This window comes from Thunnus albacares, chromosome 1 (genome assembly GCF_914725855.1).
Source record: "Thunnus albacares chromosome 1, fThuAlb1.1, whole genome shotgun sequence".
Taxonomy (NCBI): Eukaryota; Metazoa; Chordata; class Actinopteri; order Scombriformes; family Scombridae; genus Thunnus; species Thunnus albacares.
In genome coordinates, this window is record NC_058106.1 from 22,113,768 (window position 1) to 22,139,745 (window position 25,978).

At 38.2% G+C, this 25,978-nt stretch overlaps 1 protein-coding gene across 2 annotated transcripts in view; it reads left to right on the forward strand.

Moving 5' to 3' along the window:
- The window catches only part of galnt18b (UDP-N-acetyl-alpha-D-galactosamine:polypeptide N-acetylgalactosaminyltransferase 18b), an 84,162-nt gene that overhangs the window by 52,043 nt on the left and 6,141 nt on the right, over positions 1-25,978 (forward strand). For both annotated transcript variants that reach the window (XM_044349778.1, XM_044349788.1), the window contains exons 8-10: positions 15,710-15,895; positions 18,445-18,582; positions 24,364-24,459. In XM_044349778.1, the coding sequence (XP_044205713.1) occupies positions 15,710-15,895; positions 18,445-18,582; positions 24,364-24,459 (420 nt within the window). The remainder of the gene's footprint in view (positions 1-15,709; positions 15,896-18,444; positions 18,583-24,363; positions 24,460-25,978) is intronic.

Here is a 25,978-nt window from a genome sequence, read left to right on the forward strand (position 1 = left end):
GGCAGCACAAACAAACATGGAGGAGAGTGAACGTGACACAGAACAGGGTAATACGACAAAATGTGGAGCTCATACATAAAAGAGCTACTTCTGTCGCACGGACAAGATTTGGGTATAAAAAGTCTGACACGGACCAGATAAACGTACTCTGCAAATTATGCTGCAGACCAGTCCCCACAACAGACTCAAAAACCACTATCCTCTTTTACCACCTACACAAGAATCATGTCAAATAGTACGGAGAGTGTGTACAGATGAGAGGCACAAAAGTAGACGCACACCATATGGAAAAGAGTCACAAAGATGTACAAGATATAATTCAAAATGTAGAAGAAATAGGCCTTTCCATGTGGTAATTTTATATAAACTAATTATTTATTGAATTTACAGAAAATGTGCTATATCGTTATATGTATCGTTATCTGGATATGAAATGATCTATATCAGGTTATGAGATTTTGGTCATATCGCACTCAGAGTGAATAAAAGTGAGATGTGCAAATAAAGTAGATTTCTTGTATTTATAGGGATACATTAGTCTCAATAATATACTTACAAAACAATTCACTCACACATTAAAAGCACTGAATCTTCATCTGTTGCTCTGAACAAATGAAATGTATTATATATAGGTGTAAGGTAGGTATATAAGCACTATTGAAGGCAAAACATGTTCATTTATTAATTCAAATTTATCAAAGAAAATACAGCAGTTCAATAAGATGATTAAAGGGTACATGCAGAGATGCTACGTAGGGACCGCAACAACTGAGACTGGTTTTTGATGCCATTAGAAATTGCTAATATTAACAACAACATGGATCAAGCTGAAAAAAGGCTCAGTTACATGCATCTTCTCCTTTTCAGTTACACACATCTAGCAAAGCTGCTGCTCTCTAATGAAACAACATAAATACTGCGATTGCACTGAATAGTCCCATATTCAGTAATGAAACAGGATGGACTTTCCCACCATTGCTCATAGCAGGGATTATAATTAAACCTTGATACAGCCGACATCTGTCTAGTGTTGCGCTGATATTAACAGGAGGAATCTGATACTACACGGTGAACAAAACCTATGTATTAGGTATCTACTTTCAACTATAAATCCAGCTAAGCCTCAGCGATTCTGTGTCTAACTTGCAGCATCTTTTTAGTAATAATATGAAAACTTTATTTGGGAAGCACATTTCAAGTGAATGAAACCAAAGCAAACCAAGTAACCATTAATAAATAAAGAACTAGGCTGTTTCTCGTTAGTCTGATAAATACTACGGCATCAAAATGTGTGTCAATTATTCAAACCCTACATTGTCGTTTCAACTATCTCCATCACTGGAATGGTACAAAAGGTTTAGTTCTGTCTAATCATAGAGTATGAATAACAAAACGTTGTACAATAATGACTCAGTCTGCAATTGTAGAACAGCACTGATTGAGTTTCATGACCCCTGTGCTGCTGAAAATCTATTGAACCCCACTGCGTAATCTCAAACCAACAGGACAATCAATGAGAAAGTGTTTTGTCTGACAGAGGTCATGTGAATAGCAATGTAGCCCTGAAGTACAACCAGAGCAACTCATTGTCATATCAAGTCTAACAATGAATACAGTAACTAGAAATTACTATAGAAAATCCCTATTATACTATACAGTTGCATTATAATCAACAATGAATGATGTTATGAGGGATTATGTACCATCTGAAATTCATAATATGTAACAATAGAGGCTTAAAATGTGTTTTATCAAATGTACTACATCAAATATACTACAAGACACAATAGTTTATTGTCAGTACTATAATTCAATCGCACTGTACGACTGTGTATTATATTGCACTGTAGTTAGTCTTTCTTGCGTAAAAGTTCATTCTTGATCTTGGGAATAGTAGTTTGACAACATTATCTTAACTCAAGGTGCACCTACTTTTATCAGCAACTTTCAATGTCACAGTCTTTATCAGCAGATGGAGTTTGCACAGGTCTCCTATTTGCATTAATTATAATGTTTCAGAAAAAAGTGCTCTGAAGACTGGGTCCTCAAGCTCTAGAAAAAGTAGGGAGTGGACCATGAGTTGCTGGTATATTAATAAATTAAAGGCCCTTTCCACTCAAAAATGCGGTTTTCTTATTGTTTAATGTTTGAGCTTCACTTAGCAGAATGATGTATGTGCAGAGTTTGACACTAGAAGACTGTTTTCACATTCATCTGCTGAAGGAGGAAATTTTCTGCGCTCACCTAAAAGAGTTTAATGTGTGTACATACATACCAGCCACTAGTTTGGAGCCAATCATGATTCAGTATGCAACTTACACAAGTGTGATGTGGAAACTTAAAGCCTCCAGTGCACAAACACTGAATGATGGACTTTTTAGTGAGGTAGGAGACATGTTTTATTCAACTGTTAAACTTTTAAAATAAAAAATAATTGCATACTGTATTCATATATTCTGGATTTTTCTGTGAGAAAGAAGGAGTAGATGTAATTTTAAGGAAATTAACAAGGTAATTGAACCTTTTTTCAGGAAAAAACATATCAGACACAAATTATTATTCAATATTGTCATAAAACATGTCCAGAGGGGGTCTTTAATAATTAGTCACAAAGTGGGTTTTGAGTTGAGTTTAATACAGAACATGGAGGTGGTGGTGGCAGCTTACTGTAGCTGCTCTAATTAATTTGGTGTTTGTGGGGAGACGATTCTCCCATTGTGGAGAAAAGACTGGCTAGAACAACCAACAAACCTTATCCAGGGAGAGAAGAGCAAAGAGCGGGTCTACTTCCCTTTACAGTCCTGTTACCAGGAGCAGGAGATGAATGATATAGGAGAACTGGGGGACATTGAAGGCAGTGTGGCTGCAGCAGTATGTAGTAGTAGTAGCTTGAGTATTTCAAGACACCCTATGGATGGATTGAATAACACAGAGTAAATACTAAGGCTTGTTAATGGCTCCCCATGAAGAGGAGGGATCAGATTTGACAGATACTATAGATGGAAAACCTGCTGCATCAGGTTTTGGTTGCGGTGTTGTGGGCTTTGTGCAACATTAACACCTCTTTGCTTTTTCATGCTTCTTCTTGAGCTTTTGTCAATCATGGACAATTTCTTTAGCAATCTCCCTCCAATAATATATTGTTTATGGTTTCATGCTACCCATCTTGAAAAGATTGTGCTGTGTGTTGTAACTGGAAGGTGTAAGTTCAGTTATGAAAATGTTGTTCTGAATGGAGCCCTTTGTTATCATGAAAAAAAACTGAAGTTAATTCTTTATTAGCTTTGATTTTTTTTTATGAAAAAGTATTGTAGTCTTAATAAAAGCCTGTTGAAGCCTATTGAGCTTTAACAAACAAGAAGATTGTTGTGTGAATGTTTCACCCCAGAAGGTGTTGTCAAGTGTGCAGGAAGGAAAGTTCACAATTTTTGTGCTGATGATAACAATTGTGAGGAGGAAGGAAACTGCTCAGATTAAAGAATAAATCATGTCCCCAGTCAAAAAGACATTTTTGTTCTCAGTGGGTTCAATTTCACATCCACATAGCAAAACTGTGCTTGTCAGTGATCAGACTGCAGGCTTTTATTTGGTAATAAAAGCCAAGTGGTTGTATCTGTTGGGATTTCCACAGTACAGACATGCCAAGAGACACTCATCATTAAGTCTGGTGAATTTAAGGGGACATATGATGCTTTTCCTTATTTTCAGTCATATATATATAATGTTACAATGTCGGGGGTTCATATTAAATGTGGATGAAGTGTCAAATAATGAGGTAAAGGTATGTAGAAGTAATCACTATGAGCAAAAAGCACCCGCTTCAGATTGCTCTGAATGCCAGCGTTTTTTTCTGCTTTCAGCCTGAGCTGACGTCAGCTCGTGACTGATTTCTATATATGGTCATCTGCTCCACACAAAGCACAAGTTCACTGCTCTGCTCCACTAACATTATAGTATTTTTCTATTGTTTTAGGGGTAGTCACGCTGAGCCATGACTGGAGTCGAGCTGGCACGCTGTGAGTGTTTTTCCATTACACAGCAGGGCAAAGTAAAAAATGTAGTTTACCTGTTGGAGGTGTGCTGGTTGTCTGCAGCTCTTCGTCAAACATCTTCATAACTGTGTCTGTGTCTGCTTGTGCTATTCCTCCCTGCAACTGACCAAAAAGCTCCAAATATCTCCATATGTTGTTGTGTTGCCCGGTTTTAAGCAACGCTAAAGAAGTTATGCTAATTCGGTGAGGAACACGTCTCATTTCCTGTAAATTCATCTCCTGTTACTTAGTCATTTAAAAGCTTTCCATTTGCAATAAAGCAGAAAATGTTGGGTTTGCATCAGCAGTAACTTAACACAACTCTGATGTTGCCCGTCACAGGCTTACGGAAAGCTGACCAATCAGAACAGAGTGGGCTCATTAGTAGGGGGGCCTTAAAGAGACAGGAGCTAAGACTGCCTGTTTGAGACAGAGGCTTAACGGAGGGGCTGCATAAGGGGCCAGTATAAGATAAATAAGGTGTTTTTTGAACTGATTGGACTGAATGAATGATGCAAAACTGCTCTAGTGGAGTCCCAGAATAAAAATATAGTGCTAGAAAACATAATAGCTCCCCTTTAAATTATTTATAGTGTTTCTTCTGGAAGTAGTCACTCTAGCAATCACAGCAGCATTTTGGAAGAAAACAACATACTGGTCGGTGTAGCTTTAGACTAGAAGTGTGTGGTTCTAAATGACATCAATCCTAGCTTGTTAAACTCCAAAAAATGTTAGATTTTTTTTTATTTCCACAGGTCAGAAAGATTATTATTTCTGCAAAAAAACTGAACAGATTGACACATTTGTGGTCGCCTTTGAAAATATAAAGTAATAAACAGAAGAAGAAAGCTAGTAAACAGTTCCTGATAAACAAACAATAAGAAGGCCATCAGTATTTCCACTCTCCTAGCAAAGTCCATTTTAGATAGGATGTGATGGTAAGTGGTGCGTTAATAATTCAAGGCTATGAATCTTCACATGGCTGCCTGTATGGATTACTGCAGCCCGGTCTCCTACAAATTACATTGATATGCATTTATTCTTCACTAGCGATTTATGTTCAAGGGCAACATTCAGAGCCAAGTGAGGGTCAGCAAAATAAAAAGGGTGGAGGATGAGTAGGTGGATGGGCATGTAAAACATTTAGCCTCAACACTGGCAGCCTGGTTCCATTTCAAACATCTTACTAACAGTGAGAGTTAGGATTTTTAGTATTTAAATTACTATACAATTACTATTACTGTTACAATTTAGTATTTAATTACAAAAAACACAATACTGTGCAGGTGAATGGAATTATGTTTGTGGTGCTCACAGATAAAAACAAAATAAATAGCTCTACAGTCAGAAACAATATCCCCATTACTCAATTCACAGACCTCATCGTCAACATTGTTAAGGAGGACTATTTCTTTGTAGAAATTAATTGCTGGCCCTAGATGAAAGACGGGGGAGTCACCCAAATCAGGTCCTGCAGGGACACTGAATTTCAGAGTAAACAGACAGACTGGTAATCAAGATATTTTCATCTTGACCAAAGTGGAGGACAGAAGAATGGACTATCATTCTAAGTAGGATTAGCAAATAACAATTATTTTCATTATACATTAATCTAATCACTATTAACTCCAATAATTAATGATTGAAGTTCCCAGGCTGGTGGCGATATTGGGTAGGTGGGCTAAGAAATGCATTATGCCCATCAATAGTTAACACTGCAGCAACAGCAGCATCACATCAGAGATACCAAGTTACAGCAATGACACTCTATCCTTGTTATAGCAAGTGCTCTAAAACAATGCTATAGAGAAGAACCCACAAGAAGGGCCTGATGCCAAAATCTCTGTATCTCTCTTGCCCCTCTCTCTCACACACACACACCATTTGACTATTTTTCTCTGTACACATTAGCACGTGCCATTTTTTAACAAAAGCAAAATATGCAAGAATGATGAAATGATAGGCTACATGATAGAATAGAAACTCTATCATGTAGCCCACAGTGTCAGAAAAGGGTCCACCCACAGAACTTGTGGGTCCAGCTAGGGCTGCACTACAAAACATGTTCCAGCTGTAGCGACTGCCAATTGATACTGCAACTGTTTTTATCAGGCGTTTTGCAACACAATGTGTCCCGAATGAAACAATTTGGCAACCACAGCAAAATAATCATTATAGAAGAGAGGCAGGTCTGTGATGGTCTTTTAAGAGGTCCAAAGGCTTTGGCCTACCTTATTTGAAGAAAAGCTCACATGGACGACCTTTCCAGGATGCAAAAGGTTAATCATCATTGATTGTCATTGAAGTCCGGTGATTTTTGGATGAAGTCCTGCTGAATGGACAGAATAACCAGTGCCTTCAGCCTATCCTGTCCCATAGTACTTCGGAGAAATTATTTGATCCTCTTAAGTGTACTGAAACACCTCTCTGATTCTGTCGATGTCATGGGAGTTGTGATGGCTATTTGCATTAATTTCAATGTTTCAGAAAATGTGCTCTGAAGATTGTTCTCAGTCACCATCTTCAAAAGTGACATTGCAGACTTTAATGCTGCAAACTCTTGGGGAAACTGGCCTTAAACAGCAGAAACAGTTCAGTGTAAATAAGTTCAAAAGATAGTAAGTGCCAGGCTTTCTCAAAGCAAGCCTTTGACTGCTCTATCTTTATTTCACAGCACTGTTTGGCTACTGACAGATTATCAGACTGCCACATCCTGCTGTAGCAACAGCTGTGTCTGCATCTGGATGTAGCTGGGTGTCATCTGTGGTCAGCTTGTCCTTCAGTTCAGCTATGGAGCAGGAAAAATTCTCCAGGGTCTGTTAGGTTTTTGGAGAGAATCTATGGTTCGTTTTTGAAGAAAGCTCTGTAGAATATCAACATGCATGAGGGCAGAGTGGAAAAAAGATAAAAAGAAAAGAAAGTTCACATCCCCCAGCAATGCGGACAGGCCGCGGGCTTGTTTGATTGACACACTGTCCAAAGACTGATCATTCCAGATTTTTTCAGAACACTGTTTCAAAGTATCTTGATGTTCAAACATGGCGTGGCTTTTAAAGTTCCTCCTTGTTTGTCCTGACACTGGAATCCTCATCCTCAACACACTTCATCCAGGACTGCAGTTCTTTTGGGGGACTTGGAGAAAAATGTTGCATAAGCTGAGATGTTGACCAAAAATATTCTGCTGGGTGTAAGAGATGAGCAGGACTGCTGCATGATAAGGTTTAACTGATGGGCATAGTAGTGCACAAAGTGTGTGTAAGGGTGTGGTCAACAAGGTCCAGAAACACGCCCCACTGGAGTGAAGTCAGAGATTCATCGGACCCCTGCAGAGCTAGCTCGTGTATCCCACAACACAGTCCTCAATCTGTGATGGTGAATGCTTGTTTTTCTTTACCAGCTCATTGTGTCTCTGTATAGCGATGAAGTGGTCCACATCAAGTTGACAGGCAATGTTAAATTTACCCAAAATTGATAGCTTTATGCTATTTCCAATGTGACTTGTAACTGCATTCATGTTTCCTAATTTTGTCGGATAAATGTTTCAAATCCACAATTCCTTGTTGGATCAAAGCAATGTCTCCTCCAAAAAGCAAGCACGAGAAACAGAAAAGTGAATTCTTAACTACCTGCCGTTAGCCAGTCCTTTCATTGAAACCACGTAACACAAAACTTGCGATTTTGTCATTTGTCCTTTTGTGTTATCTAAACATCATTGGGTCAATGTGTTCCCTGTCTCTTCACTTCCAATTTTTCCTCCAAAGACATCAAAGAAAATGGATGATAAAGTAAATAATCCACCTCATTCATACTAACGCCTGCCATTACCACAGTCGCTCACTTCCCCCTCTCACTCTCACACAAGTGGCACCTCACTGTACGTACCGTTACTCTGTATGTCCACTGTCATTGTTCAAAAGTCAGTAGCCTGTGAGCTGAATGAATTTCGCCCAAATGATCAGCAAATCAAGGGGGTGTGCCACAATGCCTGTCACTCACTTAACACTACAAAGATGAATGGAAGCTGATGCTACTGTCTTTGGGATGAATAAATAAGCCCATTTAGATATATCCTGTGTTTTTCTTGTGACTGTTTGGTGCTGTTGCTGCACTAGGGTCCACCAAAATTGTTCTACAATAATTTTCTCATTTTTAATGTAAAAAATAGGGAGGGCTTAGCCCTGTTAGCCCATTTATACCAGCTGTCCCAGATCAATACAGTGTATTGTATGCTCAACCTCCACTTCTCACTAGTCTAATCAACCTTGCAGACCCCCTAATAAAGCTTCTCATCAGTGTCATCATTTCTTAGACAGAAAATAGCATTCTGGTATTTTATCGCCTCCAGTCCAACAGTGCCCGAGCACAGTTTAAAATGTCAAGACATTAGGTTGTGACTCTCATTTAATTCCCATTAGGTCACATATTGTATGTAAAGCATTTTGTTAGATATTCATACTGTAGGCATTTTTTTATGGATGAAACTTGAGCATTTAGAGACTAATGATGTGATGATTATTGTTCTGGATTCAACACAGATTACTGTTGTGACCTTTATTCAAAGTGGTATGAAAAATTGCAAGCACATTTATGCAACAAGGTGCACTTCTGAAAGAGGCTAAAGCTGACTTTACCAGATTTCTGTTATGAAATGTACAAAAACGCAGTCAGAAATTCGATCCCACCTGTGTGTTTGGAGGCTGAAAGATAATGGTGAGGATGTTTCCTGTTTCTCTTTCTCTACAAGTTGGTTTAGGATTGTCTGAAAATGGTCCAGCACTTCTGTGGAGAGGATGGGAAATGTGCTCCCCTTTTCAAACAGCAGAAAGTGTGAACTGATACACATACAATGGAAACTCTATACCAATTGTCTGCACTGATTCAACTCTATGCTCTGGGCAGCAAAAGAGGAAACTCAGCTTTACCTTAAAAGTGGGTCTGTGCTTTGATGTGAAGGGTTTTATTATCGCAAAATACTGAGGAAATGTGAAATGAATGCAGTGGGAAATATTAGAGTGTTTTTTTTTAAAGCCAGTCAGGGTTTCTGGGGGGACAGGAGAGGTGGTGCAGGGAGATGAAAGCTGATAGCTTCACATACACCGAATAGCAGTGAAACCAAAACACCGAGTATGAAATGAAAAAAGGAAATTCCTAAAGCAGCATAGTAAATCACAGGAATATGGTGCAAAAAGTTCCTGAGGTTCCGCTCATCTTGTCAGGAGGCTAAAGAAGTGTAGGTTTCTTTTGCTGATATATTTCTCTTCAAATGTGGCATTTATCATCGACAAGGTGTCACCGCATTTTCTGACATGCGTGTAATATCATTGCTCACTACACGGTCATTACTAATTTAACAAAGGAGGTTTTGGTCATATCCATATGCTCATGTTTGCAAACCATTTTTTCATTAGATTTTGAATTATTTTGAGCAAAAATGAAGAAATAATGTCCAAGAGTATCCCTCATTTCTAGGTTGTTTATTTCAAATGTCTCTTTCTAAAGATACTAAACCAGTTTTAGATGTGTTGACTGTGACTTTTGTGAGCCCTTCAGCTGTCCTTCTCCTTGCGGTATCCTGCTGAAAAATCTGTATTCAGAGATAGATGCTTTGCTCCCATGATATCCAGACACCTAGTGGTATTCAAATGTGTGTCAAGGAGCATGATGTTTATCATGGAAATGCTCCCTACTTCATTATATCCCCACCTTCAGTTTACAGTGATAACTCATGGTCCGCCCAGCTTGAAATGAGACCGTATCATTCTTTTTTTAAATCCCTCAGTGTCTTGAGCGTGTTCAGTAGTCTGATTGAGTCATAACATCCCATAATATTGTAATAGAAAAGGTCTGGCAACCAGTATGTACTTCTCTTATACATCATGGTGGACTGTGAAATACCTTTCAAGAATGTATTGGTAACTTTATTCCATGATTTAATGATAAAAAATAACGTGTAGTAGCTCAGTAATAACAAGTTAATAATATGATAATAAATATGGAGAGAATCACCTTGTATTATCTTAATAATACTAAGGAACATTTTTAGTAACAGGGTTATAATGGGCAAAAATATCCCAAGGTGATAAATTGGACTACTTGTTTGTTTGCCCTGTGATATAGGGACTGTTTAAGGACTTTAATTTTGCATATGGACTTGTGCAGAGATAAAATGTATTAATTAATTACTCTGTATTAATTAATTGCACAAATGTGAGCATCAGTGTTTACTACATCTTTTGTTAGAAAACATAACTAGGTGTATCCATTGCATTGTAAACCTGTGGCATTTTAATATTTCCGCTTAAGTTATCATTTTTGCCCTTTGACGAACCTCGCAGTTTCCAGTCACTATCGGGGGAACCTTCAACTACGCCTGCCACAGCCTCTTACACATCGGAGCTGCTCTCTTGCTCGGGCGCGCCCTGTTTGGGAGCAGCATCGGTATCATATCCAAGCTAGCAGCCGAAGCACTATTCTTCGTTAGCTGCCTGTTCATCGTCATTCGTATTTTTTCTGCTGTTTCTTAACTTTTTGGCAGAGAAAACAAAATGTGCCTTGAGTGTGATTTGTTTACTCTTTGTCGTTGCAAGCTCACATTAACACTGGCACAGATAACAGATAGCACCTATGTGGTAGCTTACACATTTAGCAGCATTTCCTGGTGACTTGGCAACTTGTGCTGTGTGACAGCAACACTGTAGGTTACACTCTATTTTTAAATGAAGCAATTTGTATTCAAATGCTGTAAATGCTTTGATTAAAATATATTTTTATTGCGCTATTTTAAAAATGATTAATGACTGATAGTTACTTAAAATAAACCTTACTATTTAGATAAGATACTGTGTAGAAAATTTAATTTTGAGATTTTCAGGGAGTCCCAGTTGTTAAATATTGGGCCCTGAGACCCCCTGTATTTCACACACTGACGAGAGCATTATTCGTATTATCAATTGCCCAAAGACCAACCTCTAGCAGTTGTAGGAATTATGATTTTTGTGTGTCGGAGGAAACTGTTTGTGACGTTATTACAGAGCGACAGAGTCCACAGAGGCAGGAGGTCACGGTGGGCAGGTGATTCTACAAAATGTCAGACTTTAACACTGGAGATTACTGCTTGTTTTCAATTTCCAACCAACAATCAACATTAGTTTCTTTTAAGCATGACTGCAGTCATTCCCTAACCGTAACAAAGTTGTTGTGTACTGTAACCATGACGACAAACGTTCCTGAACCAACTTTTTTAAAACCAAATCACAATGTTTTCTAATCTTTACAAAGTAGTTATTTTAACCCAAACTATTATCTTTCCCTAAAGCTAACCAAACCTTAACCATAGCAGTGTCACATCATCAGAAAATAAATATAAGTTACATTCTTGAGGGAATAGACTGACAGTGTATTCTGTTGTTTAATTTGGAGGACATGGTTTTACCTATCCAGTAGTTTTGGTTTTATTTGTCTTTGCGATTTCTTCCTCCACACCAACACAGTGGAGGTGAATAGAATTTAATATGCGCTGCTGACAGTATTGAAGATACAGTACATACAAAACAGCAACATCTATTTCCAGAGTCAGAACCCACTGCAATGGAGGTAAATGGATAATCCACAGATAACACTGACTACACTGTTTTCATGGGGAGAATTTCCTACTGAAGAATAAATCCTTATGAAAACTCAGGTGTGTGGATATCCATTCACCTCCATTGTCCTGGTGTGGAGGCAAAGATCTTGGCGAGGGATATCTCATAACCTGGACAAATAAACTGCAACATTTATTAGTGTCTGACATAGACACCCCCCACAGCTGGTTAATATTTTATTGGAAAGTCTTTTCTACTGGCTAAATACACTGGGTCTGTTGGAAATACAGAGCTTTGTGAAGGACAATAGCATTACAGAACAACACTGAGCATATGGATGAACAGCGGAGAAATCTTTAATGCTGCAGGAATAGTTTGAGATATTTTATAGATGTTTGATCCTTTTTTTTTTTTTTTTTTTTTTGGCTGTGAAAACTTTGGAATCCATTGAAACTGACACAGCTTCAAGCTGCTGCTGTTGTTAGCGAAGAAAAAAAACACAAACATGTAAGAGCCGCCTTTGAAGCCTGCGGGGGGTGAGCGCTTGAAACTCTAAAGATAGATTTTGGGTGGAGTACTTTAAGGCAGTGAGCCATCCATACACAAACTAGAGGTTGTAAAAAGTTCATGAAATTATTCAGGAGAATCCAAAGATCTAATTGTTAAGCTTAAGTTTGTACTGTATAGCCGTACCGACCATAAAACTGCATTATTATTATGCTTCATATCCTCAAAGATGATGTGAAATAACCTTGTGAGTACTCCCATCAAAATCCACTTTAAGCCACTAAATGCTCTGCTTGGTAACTGGCACCGCTGTAGACAGAAAAATCACCAAAGCACTTCCACTCACATTACATTTACATTAAAGGTATTTAACACCTGCTCTTATCCAAAGCAAATTATGATGAGGGCAGCAGTGAAATTAGCTCAGGCTCAGGCTGATCATGCTCCGATAATGGATCTGTCTCTGTCAGAAAAGTTCTGCAAAAAGAAATTAGACAAAGAACAGCTAGATAGTGAGGATCTACAGATTTAGACAGGAGCATATTGGCAGGAGGATGTGGCAGAAAGGGATGATACAAGTGGGAGCAGGGGACATGAGGTATTTCTTGAGGAGATAAGTTTTAAGTTTACAAGGGAAGGGAGTGGTTGTGTTGTCCTCACTGAGATTGTTCCATAGCTGTGGAGTGAGGGCCTGACTTCTAATAATACAAAGTAGACTCAGACATGGACTATAAGTGGTGGAGATGAGATTTGTTTAAACCGCAGTGTGAGGGAAGTATGATACCACCATCCCTAAGCGAAACTGTCTATCACTCCTGGACATTTTGTAAACCTAATTGCTGTTTGACATTTTTTTTAACAGCATGGATGTGGAGGGAAGTCTCTTCAATCCAAGATAATGCCACCATCGTGGAATAAAATGTAGTGTAAATGTTTGCTGCAGTGCTGTTGAGCCATGCTTTCCACTTCAGCACACTGGAAACAGAATGCGTGAGTCACAATGCAAATTAGATGATGGGTTCGATCACTCAAGGAGAGTGCACTATTATGAATATACAACTGTATAAGTCAGTTGTATTTTGAGCCAAATAGCAATGTACTGTCTACAGCCTTCTGTAGCACTGGAGGATTCTGACTTCCATCTTGACAGTAATGACCCATTTCTTGTCATTTATTTGACAGTTGGTGGTTAACAGCAGAGCAGAGGGTAAATCTGCTGCCGAATACGTTGCAGCGGATTTACAAACAAGGTATTATTTGGATAAACTGACCACATATTGGGAATCTGCATGGTTACTTGGTTCTCAACTGAAAAAATGTTAAATCTTAATAAAGTGACATATTAAGTTCAAGAGCAAAAATTACAAGTCTGGCTCAAAATCTCCATACCATGATGTCATAGCCCTCAGATATCTTTGTCAGACCACAAAGCACACTGGGTAAAGTAGGCCCAGCCCTCCTCTCTATGCCAAAACAGTGACAGAAAGTTGAAATTGAAAACCAGTAACTCTGAACAAAAACTGACATTGTAAAAAATTTTTAAAAAAAAATAAAATAAAAAAAACTCACTGAAAAAAGATAAACATGAAGAAAAAAATCTGAAGATTGATGTTGAAAAACACATCATAATGCAAAAAATCTCTAAATAATATAATGACATTGTCATTTTTTAATGCCCATGTTTTATTTTTCAGTGGAACTTGTTTCAGTGCCAATGCAGTTTTTCCAGTAGTGTTTCAATGCCAATGTTTCCTTTTTCAGTTCAGGTTTTGTTTTCAATGCCAAATTTTATTTTCAATGCCAAAATTTAATTGTCGCTGTTCTGGCCCCATAAAAGACCGAGAAGACATTTTCTCTCAAATAATCATCAGTGACGACACACTGACAAGCCATGACCACATCTGCTTGACAACCAGTTTAATGGCCATGGAAAGTGTCCCATCATTACTGTCCCAATCACATCTACAGTTTACGTCTGATGTTTCTAATTCATCTTTGATGACGCTCATCTCCAAACGCTGCACATGTTCTTTGGCAACATGTCTTTTGATGGAAATGACACAGGAAGGATGTGAGCTGTGCTGCTGGGTGCTGATATAACAGCACAGTGTGATCATTTAAATCTTATTCATACTAAAACACCGGGTGTCCTGGACTAATGCTAAGCACAGCACATTTAAGTGGTTTCTGAGCATCCTCCACAGGCTCTGGTAGTGACATCTCCTTTGATGACCCCACACAAATTTGAGCGTGTAAACAGAAGAGCACGTCTTCATTTCTTCTGTGGAGTCTTTGAATTGCTTTGCGATACCATTCAAATTCTTCAGATGCTAATCAGTAACATTGTACGGCTTAATTCATTTCCCTCCAAGATTTAATTCTCATATCGTCACAAGTTTTTGTGACTCAGAAAATCTGATCCTTTTTGATTTATTAATACATTTTTTTAATGACAAAATGAATTAAAATGTTAATCACTCATATGGGAAAATTGAACTGTAAAAGGATGCAGGAACATGTTACATAAATAACCACAGCCATCCATCATTTTAAATGCTTAACATATTGATTAGAAATGTATGGAGGCAAGTATGACAAAGGCAAATTAAGGATGTAAAACCGCAGCAGAAGTACCAGTAGAGCTCAGTGGACCAAAATGAAGTTTGAAAGAAATGCAAAATATAAAAACAATAAAATCTTTATACAAATATTTGAATATATAATGACACTGATATATGTTTTCACTGTCACTTATGGCTGGATAGAAGTATTTCAGTCAGAATAAGTTTGCAAAGATCCCTGCACCAGGATCCTGAGCCTCCCAGAGGTCTTCATTATTTGAGGAGTTAGTGCCACTGGCTTTTGCTCATCAAGGACTAACGCTTGCCCTCTCAGGCACCGGGACCATTCGCATTTTCCACCATGGGAACGCCGCCTCCTCCCTCCTCATAGTCGAGGATTCAGTAGGGTGCAGAGGTGATGAAGAGCACTGCTTGTTGGCCAGCACACGCTTTAAGCAGCCTGGAAATTATGCCATCATGGCCCACTGCACTCGCAGTGGGGAGACTCCTCAGCTGCTCTCCCACCTCAGTGAAAGTAATGTCTGGTGTTTGCATCAGAACTAAAAAAGTTGCAGAAAAGAGGCAAAGCCCCTGAGGTGAAAAAGAGTGAAGGTTCACAGCTTTGTACACAGAAACTAACATTTTTCATGAAGTTGAAATGAAACGTCTCAGTTGTAAAATGTGTTTTTCATGAGATTCGTGATTCCTTGCAGCACAAGGAGTCAGTCTTTAGTAAAACTTTCTAAAATAAACTTCAAACAGTGTTTCCATGCAGCTCAGAAGGCCCAACTCATAGCTAGTATGAGCATCAAGCGTGAGGCCCTTCAGTATGTCACAACAACATCAGTTAAGCCTTTGGTGCAGATGTAACTTCTCATCTTCAAGGCTACAGTATGTGTGTGCATTGTGACTTTTAATTAATGTGAGGCTACCACTGAACATTTGTAACTGAACACTGAGAGGCAAAGCAGGTTCATTGTTAAATTATTTTTTTTTCTTGCTCTCTATTTGTGATGTGTAAAACCAGGTGTGGCAGTGTGGCGGCAGTGTTGAGGTCCTGCCTTGTGCTCGCATCGCCCACATCGAGCGCGCTCACAAACCCTACACGGAGGATCTGACGTCTCACGTGCGGCGGAACGCCCTCAGAGTGGCAGAAGTTTGGATGGATGAGTTTAAAAGCCATGTCTACATGGCCTGGAACATTCCCGTGGAGGTGAGTGATGATGATTTTGATCAGTTGGTGAATTGGAGTTCACAGCGTAGGTCTTGTTATGATTCACTAGCAAAATATTTTATTCACGATAATAGTGGTATCACAATACAGGTGATACAAATGATTCATTATTTTTGTTGTTCATATATTAGAAATATGTAAATGCATGTGTTTTTTTTACATTAAACAAAAGTCAGGTCAAATCTTCAATGATACAAACTTCAACTGTGTGAAAATTAGGTTTGAAAAATACAACTTGCACTCACAACTTATTTTATCACTTTGAGCGACATTGTTGCATAAACAGCAGCTCCTTTGCATTCACCACTTTTTAAAGTTTATGTTTATGGAATTTTGCCTTTTTTATATAGATTACAGTAGAAGATGCAGAGAGGAAACCAAGAGAAGATTTGCGGTTATATAGCACTAGACCACCAAGATTCCCCCAGCATTTATTATTTTGATCTAGTCTGTATTAATGGAGAGTATTCTGAGCTCTTTTACTGCTCTGGACAGTGTCTTTTTGGAGCAGGAACATAACCTTTGGACACGGAGACAAATAACCTGAGTACAAATCAGTTTATTAAACCAATCCATTCGTTTTAAAGAATTTTTGTGGTGACAAGACATAAAAAAACAATCCTTAATTTGTGTAGTGTAACTGAAGGGGAAATTATAGCCCTGGAATGACAAAGCAGGAATCCATCATATGCTGTACTTAATTATGAAGTGTTTTCTGTGTCACAGTTTTATAGACAGCTGAGATGAAACACTATATGCCAAACTGCATCCTCTTTGACATACGTACATTTGTCCCATTTTTCAACGTAGGATGTCAGCTATTAACTAGCAAAAGGCTGAACTGACAGAAACCAAAACAGTTCAGACTTCAATGTGTGCTGAAAAGGAAGGAAAACCTCAATATTATAAATGAGAATATTACAGTAGACTGTAGCTGTCATTTTATCAATAACATGTCACAAATCAACCAGACAACCAGAAGGAGCTTCAGTCACAATATGTTTATTATTATTATTACTACAATATGTTTGCTTATTTTATATAGTATTTTTAAATGTTACCTGTACACAGGATTTGTCATTGCAGCCCTCCATACAGAGCAGTCATTCAGAAGTCCAAGTCAGATGTGATAAATTGATGCACAAATATGAATACAGAAGATATCAAACGATGCCATTATAAATCTACCAGACCATCAAGCGGCTCCATTCAACCGGCACCTAATCTAAATGTTAGAAGGCAGAGTGTGATCTGTTATCAGCTGCACTCCTCCCATCGCAGATGTTTAGTTGAATCAGGCTCCTGACACCTCCAGAAGCCTCAAAAATGATTTCTTACACTTACAGAATGGCCTAAATTAAATGTGTGCCACAGAATAAATAAATATGATATGATTCGATATAACAGTCTAAACAGAGACATTAACAGTTAGAAACTTCAATATAAAAGGCAACAATGGAATTTTAAACGATGAATTAAAGAAAATAATTTCATTACAGCTGTGACATGGGAGCAATATAAATAATCAAACAGAAAGAATGCATATAATTACATTTTTCAGCACAAATGCAATCAATTTATTCTTTTTAATCTCTATTTGAGGCTTTATTGTATCATTTGAGATGCTGAATAAAGACGTCTACGGTGTCGACTCTTATTGTACATAATGTCTTATAGTTTGCAGTATCACAGTACATCTACTTGATACAAAACACATAGTCTACATAGTCTGCGTTATGTTTCCACTGTTTTATCAGAGTTGTATTTAGGGGTGTTTAGTAGATTCAAGTTTTTATATAATGTTGAACTATTCGATAAAATAAAATAAATATTTATACTACGTTGTCTTATGTTAAATGCAGCATCCCTCAAAGGCGAAGTCAAATGTTTGTTCACTGAAGTTTTTTTCTTCTCCTGCATAATCTGTTTGAATATGTAAATCCACGTTATGAATAGATGAACATCTGCAGGCAATTCATTCAGTCAATAATGAGCCGTTTAACAGAGTCTGTACTCAAGAAGCATGAAATTTAGCCCCAGATTTAGCCCCATGAATTAACCACACAGCAAAAATGTCAGTTTTAATTTACCTCAGAGAGTGTAAAAATCAACACTGTCCCCGCGTTCATGTGCGTTCGCGCCCATCTGAGTTCACTTTTAGATGTTTTTGGACAGAGAGCCACGTCAGCAAGATTTGCACCCAATGCAGTTTTCACTCCAGCTTCTGAGTTATTACATAAAGAGAGGCATCAGTGATGTTAGATGAGATACACTGGACAAGTCTGGGCATATTGTCACAGGAGACTGGCCCTGGGTATGGATGTGTGGAAAATAGACGGTTTTCAAGTCAGAACAGTAAAAATCAAACCCCACAGAGGCTATTCAAATACATAACAAATGGTTGCACAATCCTTCTCAATGGCTGATATCTATCACTTCTCCACAAACCACGGTTAATCAATTTTATGCTTTGTGTGCTTCTGTGTGTTTCTGTGTGTGTGTGTGTGTGTGTGGTTTTTTGAACCCAGGACTCAGGGATTGATATTGGTGATATCTCTGAAAGGAAGGCTCTGAGGAAAAGGCTGCAGTGTAAAACTTTCCGATGGTATCTGGTCAACATCTACCCCGAGATGAGGATGTACAGCGACACCATTGCATACGGAGTAGTAAGCCCTCTTCCTCCTTATCCCAAATTAAATTCAGTGTGCGCAAAAGCCAAAACAAGGCTGAACCATGCCTGAGCAAATCATTTTAATCCCTTGTGTTGAGATCCGGATGGCTGCAGTCAGCAGCGCAAACATTTCACCAAGAGGATGTTTGCTGCTGCAACTTTGACTTTTTCCTCCAAAAAAGTCACTGAAAAAGAAAATATGTTGAAGCTTACTTTAAATATAGATTTTTTATATCCTGCTAGAGGGCTTTTATTAGTCAGCGAAGCTAGAAAAACTGACAGCCAACAGGGCATGCTGGCAGTGTTTCTATTTTCCCATTCCCAGTTGTTCCCAAACAGCTTTATTTCCACGGTCCTCCCACCTCGCATCACTGTGATGCATCCTAATACACAGTGACACACCGACCGCACTATTATGGCACAGATTTCTACGTTGTACGGATGATTTGTTCATGTACAAACTGACAAATGGTGGATGGATATAGCGAGGAAATAGTCCAACGTAGTTACATTCATTTCTTTCACTTAGTTGATCTCATTATTCTATATTTGCTATATGCATTTGATGGGCTAGTCAGTCGTGGTGGTTTGAGAAGTCATTAAATGAGAGAAGATCATCACAGAGGTAAACAAACAAGGCCAGGCCACACAGCTAAATATTGTCCCCAACAGGTGTCTCCAAGTGTTGCACATTAATATTTTTCACTCTCCCACACTAGACATGTTTAGACTTGAGTTGTAGCACAGGACCATGTTCTGCCTGTGGATTTACTGATTATCTGATTGAAGTAGACATCTCCTGAGCCAATGGGGAGCTGAATCATCCCTAGCTGTGTTCTTCTGATCTCACATCTTTACCTAATTCGCTCCTCACATAAAACTGCCATTCCTGGAGCTCCCCAAGGTGCAGTTTGTATCTCGCAATCAGGCAGACCTTTTGTCATGACGCGCATGAATAACCCTCTGAGTCTGAGTCATGTTCATCAAGCGTAACGCATTAAATTAGCATTTTTATAAAGCAAAAATCTATTTAAGGAGCTCTGGTGTATGATTCACATTTTTCAGATGTTTCAACCTGCTCAGATCTTCCTCCTTCTGTATTTTCTGTTAATATAATTTAATATTTATATTCTCTTTATGGGAATCCCTGTGAGGATGCCTGGCTGATGTCCGTATTAGATGGTTACTGCCGCTTATAAACATCTTTGTCTTTTCACTTTTACTCAAGCTCACACGGTCTTGTGGATACATTTTCATATCAACAGCAAGCACAGCAGCAAGCAGGGCTTAATGTTTGTATAATAGTTTCTTTCACCCATAGTAGAAATAATGCAATACTGAGTTGAAGAGAGCAGGTGGCAAATGCAGTATCCTCACTGTGTTTTGGCAGTAGCTTATTTTATCTGTGGACACCACACATGATCATGAATTGTCTGTTACCATTATTCATAGTCCATAAAACTTCAAATATGCTGCACAACTCCTCTCCAGTACACCACGCTTTATTTATCTCAACAAACATATATGTGGTCTGAGGATGTTTCTGGTTTCCTTACAAAATATACCGTCCATTGATCCATCATGTGACATACTGTATAGATCACCATTCTAAGTATACAAAACATAACTTACTTTCTTTACAAAATGCTATATTTACTCTTGTAAGGGAAATCTATAAGTAAATATAAATCACCATAAATAAGAAACTTATTATAACTGTTTTTAGTTGTAGAGTATTGGCAAAAACAATCTTTTATCTTAACCTACCGATGGGTAAAAAGGTTGAATATTTTTCAAAACTTCCATTTCTTGATACTGTCATGACCTGGTTCAAGTGGCCACAACAAAAGGGAGAGACACCAAGAAAAAGATTCAACAAAAGATATTTATCTAAGCAAATTAAACCAAATTAAACAGATAACTGAATATTTACAATATGAGGCGTGGAAGTGGATCAATGGTGTATGTGATGCATGGGTGGTGAGTGTGTGTATGTGTGTGTGTTTGTGTGTGTGTGTGCTGAAAGGTGCATGAAAGCAAAGTAAATAACTGAACCCACATAACCAAATCAAAAGGGAGAGGAGCAAAGCCGCAACAGCAGAGTAGAGAGTCAGTCAGAGAGAGAGCTGTGCTGCAGCCAGGACTAATGCTGCATTTCATTTACCTCAGAAGTCAGAGCTGGGAATGACGTTACACCCGAGGTGACCGCGTTCCAGTACAATAAGTCGGAAAACCATTAAAAAAAACAAAAAAAACAAACCATAGCAAATATTGCCATTGTTAACAATACCAGTTGATAACAACATATTACGTGGTATTTTGTACATACAAACACTGTAGTTACATGTCCACACATAGAAGTTGGACAGCACTGTGTGTATGACTGATTTAATGAGACACAAATAAGACAGAAGTGCTAATAAACTGTTTATTACTACAGCTTTCACACTGTTGATGCGTGGAGCAGCCATCTTGTATTTTGAGGTTGGGGTTGGTGAGGTTCTTCCGACTTTACGAGTGGGAAATCCGACTTCAGGCGGTGTTCCAGTTGAAATTTACAAATGGGAACTCTGAAATTCCGACTTCCCAGTTCAAATGGAACGCACCATTAAATACCCTGGGAACACACTGGGGCCCTCAGGTGTTCCAGGTTAGCCAACGAGCACCTGCAGAGAGCAGACAGACAGGAGACTCACACAGCAACCGCAAGATGACAGGGGTCATCACAATATTTTCAGATAACAAACAAATTTCGAAGTCGATCTAAAGGATTAGTTTGACATTTCGGGAAACACACCTTTCGGTGGAGAGTTACATAAGACAATTGATGCATCTCTCATATCTGTCTGATAAAAATTAAGCTACAGCCAGCAGCTAGTTAGCTTAGCTCAGCACAAAGACTAAAAAACAGGGGGAAGCAGCTAGCCTGGCTCTGTCCGAAGGTAACAAAATCTGTCTATCAGCACCTTTTAAAGCTTACTAATTGGCACAGTATAGCTTGTTTATTTAATCCGTAAAAAAATTAAGTGTTAAAATGACAAATCGCAGATTTACAGAGGGTTATGTGTCGGACAATTTCTTGGCTTCTCGTGGTCTCTCCACTGGTTGCCTGGCAACTGCTTAGAGCCAAGAGATAGTCCAGGACATAATCCCCCGTAATACCACGAATTGTCATTTTTACACTGTTTTGTATGGATGACTTTTTAAATACTGAGCTTTAGAGGTGCTTGTAGTAGATTTTGTTAAGGAATACATATGAGAGTGGTATCAATCTTCTCCTCTAACTCTGCTAGAAAGCGAATAAGTGTATTTTCTAAAATGTCAACGACACATCCATCCCTTCACAAAATTTCCAATTTTTCTTAAAAGAAATCCTGTTCTGTGGCTCTGTGAGAACAAATGTGATCCAGTATTCATTTTTCTTTATGTCTTCATCATTACATTTGGTTAGGTGAGTAAAGTGTGGTGAACTGGAGAAGAGTTGTGCAACATGTTTTAATTTTAATGAACTTGCATTGAAGCTCACACCGACTAAATTCTTCATAGTAAAATATATACCCAATGGGGTCACATGGTATCAAAAATTCATGTTAACAACTTCAGTCTGACTCACACTTTTACCTGATTAGGGTGAATATCTTCGTTAGTCTGGGCCTGTAAACACTGTCATATTATTGACATAATTGTAGGAATAACACTACACTTGAAATTAATATTATGCACTCGTAACGTTGATAGGGGCACCACCTCCATTAAGTAATTAACTAATTAGGAGGTAAAATAATTAAATCGAATTAATCAGTCTTATACCTGAAAGTCATGAACTCTGAATACAGGGACCCTCATCCTCTGATATAAAGGACTACAAATACAACAACTTGGTGATTAATCAAGATATTTATTATGAACTACTTAAGGAGTAGGGATAAATAGGGAAACACTAAGCATAATTACATATATACAATTAAAATGAGTGAGTGAATGGATGCATGAATGAATGGGTAAATTAAATTAACAAGTTATTGCCGACAGGATGAATGAATTAATGAATGAATGTTATCAAAAACAAGACAAAAACACAATGAGGGGCAATTAACTCTAAGTAAAGCTCTTTGCATCAACTCAGAGACAGAAGCATGGTAGATAGTTTTCCTACTGTTTCCGTGGTGATGAAGGGCTAATGATGAAGAACTTCCTAGACAGCACTGAGCAAGGCGAAGCAGACTTGGAGATCCTCAGTTCGCCAGAGTGACAGTCAGATGAAAAAGCTGCTGCAGGTTCAGTGAAGCACTTTGGTTCACTGCTTCTCAGGAGGATGAATCCAGTCTCAGACTTGCTGAGGCCATGTAGCGGACACACACAGCAGGGAGGTGTCCCAGTCTCGGTGCATTCAGTAGCAGACTGCTGAGTTGGATGCATGGAGCTCCACTCAGCAAAGCAGAGTGGAGCTAGACTAATCAGAAGAGTCCTTGGGAAAGTCTTTAAAAGTTTAACTACACGATAAAAATAGGAGATTACAAAAATAATATATATTCAAATGCAAATGGGTGTGACTTGGCTTGTGACTGAGGCATCTTTGCAGTCTTTTGCTTCTTAGTTGAGTCTCTTTCTGGAGCTTTCAGCTCTCGGCTGTAGGAAAAAAGAAGAGAAAGCCCAAAATGCATGGACAGCTATCACAGCTGATAAGGCTGAGAGAGAACAGAAGAAGTAGCAGAAGTCAGCAAGCCAGGAAAAAAAGCAGAAGAGCAACAGCCGCCTGACTAAGAGTTATAAACGTTTTTACAGTCTAGGAGGCGTATTTTGAGAGAAAGAGGATCCTTGGCACTCGTTTTAGGGACCACATTGATTACTAATTAATTCTTTTTTGTGGAGAGAAAACTGACCCTCAAATAAATGGGAATTATTTTATTCTTATAGAATATTTGAAGACTATAGATGTTTGCAAATTGAATACTCACTCAATCTGTCGTCAGTGTTGACACTGATCATGGGAACAAGTGAGAAGCACTTAAAAATTTTAATATTGATTAACCAAATAAAATACAGAATAAAATTAATAAATCTTATTTTCCTAATCTGTAATTAAATCTATTAAGAAAGCATTATCCAAGCAATAGAACCACAGCTAAATGGTACACTTACACATAAAACACTTATATCAGATAAATCAAATGCAATAATATGTGTGACTTATAATTAATGAATGTTGAAGCAGAGTTTGAATCTCCATAATAAACTGACTAAATTGTTCTAAACACATCAAAAATTAAAATCGGTTAGATATGTCCAGATACATATTTTTACATATTTTTTAGTGGCATTTCTGACCAATTCAGACACTTAATGTGCATAAAAGAAAAAGAGAGGAGGAGAGGGACACTCAGAGAGGAATGTGGGCTTCCCTCAAATTTACGACTTAAGAGAAGTGAGTGAGTGGGGAATAGTTCATCCAGGTTGGAGCAGTCTGTTCGTATCTGAAAAGAGAAACAAAGTCGTTCATTTCCCAAACTGTTTTGTCCATTTTCTCTCGTGGCTGGTGGTAAGAAGGTTGGGTTTTTAGTTCTGTCCAATGTTTACTTGACATCCTTATGCCTTTAGGTCAGAGGTCATTGGGTCCGTGCACGTACACAGAAAGACTGTTAGGCCAAAAGGAATCATAATGTTGTTGAAAGAATTTAACTTTTCTTCTGTTCCTGAGTTCATTATCCTACACAATACGCATCTTTTGTGTCTTTGTGCATGTTTGTGACCGTGTGTGTTTTTCTTTTTCTGTCAGCTGAAAAACTCTCTGAAGAATGATCTGTGTCTGGACCAGGGGCCTGACAATGACAACGTCCCCATCCTGTATCTCTGTCACGGGATGACGCCTCAGGTTAGAGCACCCTTGAGCCCCCTCTCTCTCTCTCTCTCTCTCTCTCTGCACCACTGTTTCATGCGGTGTGTGTCATATAGTGAGATTTAATATATCACCTCCATATTTTATCTTCATTTTGGGTTTTTCTTATTCAATAAAACCTGTTCGATCGTGAAGAAAAATAAATCACCTTTCCTGTGCTTTCAGATTGGATCAAACTCAGTAACTTTACCTCATAAAACAGGATCAGCTTTTCTATTTTTCCCTTTACTGCAACAGTCCTCTGTGTTTTTAAATACGTCTCCATTTTTCATACACCGTCATTTAGAGATAACTTGTCCCAACTGAATCCAGCTCAGAAAAAAATGCAACATTATTGATGAAACTATGTAAAATGTTATATTGTGATTAAGTTAGACTGCACCAGGTTTCTACAAAAGCTGAAATGAAAACTTGTTTCTATGTCTAGCTTTCTTCAGTTTAATGTCATGCTTGAAATTTTTTTTACTTTCTTATTATCTCATTCACATAGACATTTAAAGAGAGAAAAAATTTAACAGCTTGCTCTACTTTTTTGTGTCACATTCATCAGTCATTTCAGTAATGCTCTTTAAAGTGTACCTTTGGACTACTTGTTCAGATAATATCTCAGCACAAATAACAGGAAGTTTAAATGCCCTCAAATGTTAGCACAGCTTGATTATCATTTATTTTCTCCGGCCTCATCCAGCTCCTATCGATCCCGTCATCCTATTACGTCTGAGCAGATTGTTTTCAGAGATTGTTTAACCTTGCTGTGACAGTCGTAAACTTGTCTTATAGGGTGAAGCTTGATCTCACATTATCCTTCTCAAGTCAAATGAATCTATTGAACATGTTTCACACTCATTACCCCAGTATTGATATTTATACCACCGAGCAAATTAAAACTGATGTAGGAGAATGTTTTAATAAGAAATCTTGTGGTTTCCTTAATAAATTCAACAGAAATCATTTCACAATGTGTACAGCCTTTTCTCAGACCCAAATAACTTTAAAACTTGCAAATTATTAATTGTTATATGCTATAAATCTTCCATAAATCCAGGCACAACAAACAAAGGATTGAGAGTAGCGCCACATTTCTAATAAGATTACGGATCTCCTCGGCAAGACAAATCTAGTTTGCTCTATTTTTATGTTTCAGCGTTACATCATCGAGTGGAATTAGTCCCTGCTTTGCCTGTATGATTATACACACACATAAACAATTACAAATATTTGCTGTAATCAGTCAAAATGTGTCATAGTAAATGGCAACTTCTTTTCACTGATGCTTGCTTTTGGAGAGTTAGTCTGAATGCAGTACATCAACGTGCTAAAAGAAAATTGCACAGGCACACATGAAAGGACAAAGCTTACAATCCGACACACGGCTGACATTACAAGAGCGTGTTGTCAGCAAACATACAGTACAGCAGCACTTCAGCACAAGCAGGAGTAAAACATACTGACATAAACACTGCAACAATGAAAACCATAGTCACATACAGCCTGG